Source organism: Typha latifolia, chromosome 3 (genome assembly GCF_019914945.1).
Source record: "Typha latifolia isolate L0001 chromosome 3, TyphaL0001v2, whole genome shotgun sequence".
NCBI classification, from domain to species: domain Eukaryota; kingdom Viridiplantae; phylum Streptophyta; class Magnoliopsida; order Poales; family Typhaceae; genus Typha; species Typha latifolia.
This window is the reverse complement of record NC_133088.1, coordinates 5509122-5514241: the sequence shown is the minus strand read 5'-3', so window position 1 is coordinate 5514241 and position 5120 is coordinate 5509122. Positions and strand designations below refer to the sequence as shown.

At 33.2% G+C, this 5120-nt stretch overlaps 1 protein-coding gene across 1 annotated transcript; it reads right to left on the bottom strand.

Annotated features, from left to right (window-relative positions):
• Positions 1-527: 527 nt before the first annotated feature.
• Positions 528-3357, bottom strand: LOC140783191 (non-specific lipid transfer protein GPI-anchored 7-like). The gene is made up of 3 exons (XM_073129970.1): positions 2925-3357; positions 1541-1570; positions 528-796 (listed from the first exon to the last, which is right to left on the bottom strand). The coding sequence occupies exons 1-3, from the start codon at positions 3238-3240 to the stop codon at positions 696-698; spliced, it is 447 nt and encodes a 148-aa protein (XP_072986071.1). The 5' UTR covers positions 3241-3357; the 3' UTR covers positions 528-695.
• Between the last annotated feature and the right edge of the window lie 1763 nt (positions 3358-5120).

The following is a 5120-nucleotide window of genomic DNA, read 5'->3' as shown; positions in this document are numbered from 1 at the left end:
AATTGTTCCTGAAGTAGTCCCATCTCCACCAAGGTATTTGGGTAGGATTCAGTGTCATTTATGATCCCAAGAAGATCGTGACCATGCAACACCTGAAAGAAATTAATTGAGATATCCACAGTAGATAGTTGGCGCCATCTAAGAGAACAGAGATAAGTTGGGCAATACTCGGAAAAGTGAAGGTGATCACATTGTAGTTGGCTTGTGATGTGGTATGAATGGTGTTAGAAACTACTGCTCATAGTCACTCTATTTGGCATGTAATTCCTATGTCGACAATTATGACTATGAAAGATTTCCACAACTACTGCTCATCTCACTTCTGCCTTCCAAGCATAGACTCTGGCATCAACCTATTAATTGAAACATAGAAGTTGAATTGGATTGATCTATTTGCCTGACTTCAAAGCAACATTCATACAAGAGCATTAAAGCTATAATGGCAAGAATTACCTTCTAATGGGGTTAGATGACTCTGAAACTGTCAATAGAGCATATTACTACATCAAATCACATGTACTAAAATATTTATTGAACATGGAAATATAGTATTATCAAATAAGCCCTTTATTGGAGTACAAATAAATGGAGTGACTAAGAAAGTGAACAACGACATGGTCACAAAATAATGACTCAATGGGACAAGTCCTCTAAATACAACTCCAACTAGAAGCAAACATAATGTGTAGAATTCCTTATGGTAAAGTGCACCACCAGAATAAGAATAAGCTGATCAAGCCTGTCATTCCCATGCATGCAGTCCCATGCATTGCATTACTGGAACCTCCAGGAGTGGCTGCAATATTACGAAAAATAAAAGAGAATAAGATATTAAAGCCTTAAAATGGTTCACAGAGTACTTCCTCTTTTGCTAGCAGAAAGAAGAAAACACCATGCACTTTTCTTTAATACTTGTCACCAGAGAGAAAGAAACATGCAGGTCCAATGAGAAGTCTTTTTACCCGTGGTTTGAAGTCTCAGTTTTGATTTTGGCTCTGTTCAAAAGGTAAAATATTTTGATTTCGATTCTAGTTTCGTTGCTTCGGTTTCAAATTTTTTAGATATATAATAATCTAGCTACTTCTTGTTATTCTTTTAATGGATTGCATAAGATCTATTAGCATATAAATAATGAGGCTAATATTGGGTTAATCTAAAACACACTTTAAAAAAAATATATTATTAGGATTGTTTCAATTGGATACTAGTCTCCATAGCAGTTTCAGATTGAATAGCATAAAAATGCAAAATATTTTAATAAAATGCCTTTGATTTCAGACCGAACTTTAAAATCATGCTTTTAGCTATAAAAATTAGTTTGTCTGTCATTTTGCATCGAGGTACATGATCAAAAGATTTAATACTTACATTAGCTAAATTTTGCAATGGATCATTTCATATGATATATTAGCAGGTGATAAGTGGATCCATTTATGTACAGAGTACACATTATTTGTGATAATATTGAGTGTAATTTTACTTTATGAACTAAAATGAATTAAGAGAAAGAAGAAAGAAAAGAAATTGATGAGAGACTTACGAGGAGGAGGATTTGTAGAAGCAGTAGGAGCTGTAAACAGAACAATTCAAAAGAAAAGGAACAGTTAGGTGAACAGTTTAGGTGCAAAAAAATAAGAATTTTTAGCATATATATTCCTCCAAAGTTTCTTATTTACTACCCTTCTAAATCTTCTATTTAAGTGTATACCCTTTAAAAACTCATTGTCTTTTTATGAATGGCCTGTGTTTTTTTGTACTGTTCTAAATTAAAATCTTAATTGAGGGGAATATATTCAAACAAGATGAACTTTTAACAGTTAGGTACCATTTAAGAGTGAAAGCAAAGGTTTTATCTACTCCTAGTATTATAGAGATGAAAGTCATATATATATATATATATATAAGAGAAATTTATATATAACAACCTGTATTTTAATAAAATTATAATTTATATCCTATATTTTTTTAATATAGTTATTTAACTAATAGATCTAACAATAGAGTATTTTTTGCACGTATCCACTAAATTATAGTGTTTGATTTATAAAAAATAAAAATATATAATATAAATTATAATTTTACTAAAAGACAAAATATTATATGCAAATTTCTCTATTAAAAAAAACCCAAAATAATTAGTCGTCAAATTGGCTAGCTATCCGAATTATAGCACGATTTTTGGCATCATCCTAATCATGGAACAAAATAAGTACGAAAAGAGACAAATAAATCAACAATCATAGTGATGGATACTAGTTATTCAAACACGTTCCCACTGTATATAAAATGGTCATAAGCTTCGAGGAATGGGTTACAGTCTTACAGAGTAGAGATTATAACTAATAGGATATATTTTTCAGGTATTAACTCTAAGAAGCAGTAAAAAAGTAAACCGTTAGTGTTTTTTATGATTCGAGACCGTTGTGATTTAATTCTTGGGACACTTGATCAAATTATCCAATCTATATTAGGGAAAGCTAATTTCTTCATCTAACATAGGTAAATTTATAATATATAAAAAAGAAAAGAGTTTTTTATATAATTATTATTAGAAAAATTATAAATATCATAATTACCATTACATCATTGAAAATATCACAATTATCATGGAAAATCATTAAACTGTTTCCAAAATACTATTCCTACCTTTAAAACTGCATTTAGATTGAGTAAAAAATTATTTAAAATTATTTAAAAAGTATCTAATATTATCGCTACCATTAATCTATCTGACAGGAAATACCTTTATCATGAATATTTTCATAGCTAAGCTCTTTAGTCTATGATTAACTCAAATACTCATAATTTATCAAAAATAAAAGGGGGGAAAAGAAAATTTTGCCTAACTAATATTTACACAAGGGCCAAAATGAAAATATTTATGCAAGAAAAAAGAAAATCGCGAAGTTACGGTGGAAAAATACCTCCGGCGGAGCCGCAGAGATTGTTGGTGGAGTTGACGCCGCAGTTGGCGGCGAGCTGCAGCCCCTTCTCGCGGTCGATGTTGAAGGCCTTCAAGATCTCGGGGCTGTTGAAGATGGCGCAGAGGCATGGCAGGTCGTCCTTCACCGCCTCCTTCAGCGGAGTGCAGCAGCTGTCCGGCGGATTCGTCGAGTTTATGTAGTTCCCGCACGGCACCAACTTTGACCCGCACGACGGCGTCGTCTGCGCCACGCTTCTCCTCACCCCCATCGCCGCCACGGCCACCGCCAATAGGAGCAGCAGCTTGAAGCAACCCATCTTCGTCTCTCTTTTCTTTCTCTCTTCTTGAAGTCTACAAGGGCTTTTGCTTTGTTCTCTCTCTCTCTCTCTCTCTCTCTCTCTCTCTCTCTCTCTCTCTCTCGATATATATGGTCGTGTTCTAATTTGGTTGGCAAATTGCCATTGGCTTCCCTTGTCCAAAAGAAGCTTTGACTATGGATGCCAGTGTGACACTTGGACATTGAAATAGTTAAGATGGTCGTTAAAATGGATTAATTCTTAGTTACGATCGTAATGTGATTACATCATGTCTACGTAACGTTATAATCTATATGATAATTTGACTTACCATGTGATTTACTTGATTACTTTGATTTTGTCCTGGTCAACGGTCATGACTAACTCCTTTTGTCTAATGAAAGAAACAATTAATGGTTATTTGTAGGTAGGGCTAGCACCGCCTAAGGAAGGAAGAAATGGGATATAGAAAAATATATTCTCAGTATATATCATAATTATTTTGATGGTAATATGCAAGAAATTTTAGTCCAAGTAGCATCTATTCCTTGAATAGAGTAAGTCATGGTCAAACATTGAATGAATTATATATATGACATTAAAATTGCTCACGTTTCTTGGAAAGCTTCTTTGTTGTGATGCCGAATGAAAATATGATAATAAAATAAACAGACGTAGTTGACCGGCTAACCATGAAAGTTGCTTTTGTGTGGAAATTAAGAATAGCCATGATTAGGGTGGCAATCGAGTCTTTATAAGCACTTCAAGCCGGGTTAGATTCGGATCAAATTAACTTTGTCCTAATACGAACACAATTTTATTATTAAACAAATTATATTTAGTAGACATGAACATGACTCACATGACACGACTCATATAACCCATTTAATAAACGGATTGTATTGACACACTATGTTAACTTAGGCATGCTAACATATTTAGCATGACAAAAATAATATAATAATATTTCAAAAATAATAATTAATATTTACTAATTTTACCCTATATATATATACGAATTCAACTACCAACAATTAGTATTAAGTAAATAAATTTAAGATAATGTGAAATACAAAATAATGAGATGACAAAAATATCGTGATGTTCAACGGTGAGATCACCTACATGGTGTATTGATATTTCCACATCAAGCATCCATTAATATAAAGATTTTGATTCATTGCTAATAGAACCTAAGGCGTAGATTTTGTTTTATTCACTCAGCATTTGATTCTGATTCATTCCTAACCCAGTATTCTTCCTCCTCATGGACAAAAAGGGATGCTTAAGCCTATAAGGTTGCACCTCTCTCTACCCTCTTATTTTACTATGCATATGGATCTGGGGTAGTGCTAACTAATCCTTCTTGTTCTAACTCCTCTTTTTCTAGAACCTAAGACAGTAAGCTTTCCAAATAATTCTTTGGCTCCACTGGTAGCATGACCAAAGAAGTCCTTCACCTTGTATAGTAAAGTCAATCTGGTATAAGGAGAGGTGTTACAAACCAGATTTAGAATAATTTAAAATATAAAAAATTAAATATTAGTAGTTTCAAGAGATAGAGTTCTAATGGCTCTAGTTTTACATCAGTCGGGTGTCTAGATAAACAAATATAATTAAAATAGTGGAGCAAGGTTAAAACTGGGCGGAATGAATAAATATCCAACGTTGCGGTGGTCGTCGGAGGATGGCAGACAGCCAAGGGTGGATGGCCGTATAGGAGGGTGACTGCTAGAGGAATGTGATAGCTAGAGTTTGGGTGCTTAGAGGATTCTACGGTTACGATCTAATGCTATAAAGATAAAGATGATCTAACGGCTATAATAAAAAATATAAATATAATAATAATAAAATAATTAAACTCAATTAATTCTCAAAGCTTGTATACTTAAAGCCCAGCC

Excerpts from the sequence above, each read along its gene's own strand:
- LOC140783191 (XM_073129970.1), bottom strand. The coding sequence starts at position 3,240 with ATGGGTTGCTTCAAGCTGCTGCTCCTATTGGCGGTGGCCGTGGCGGCG. Across the intron at positions 1,571-2,924 it reads TCTCTGCGGCTCCGCCGGAG|CTCCTACTGCTTCTACAAAT; the intron begins GTATTTTTCCAC and ends TTCTGTTTACAG. Across the intron at positions 797-1,540 it reads TTCTACAAATCCTCCTCCTC|CCACTCCTGGAGGTTCCAGT; the intron begins GTAAGTCTCTCA and ends GTAATATTGCAG.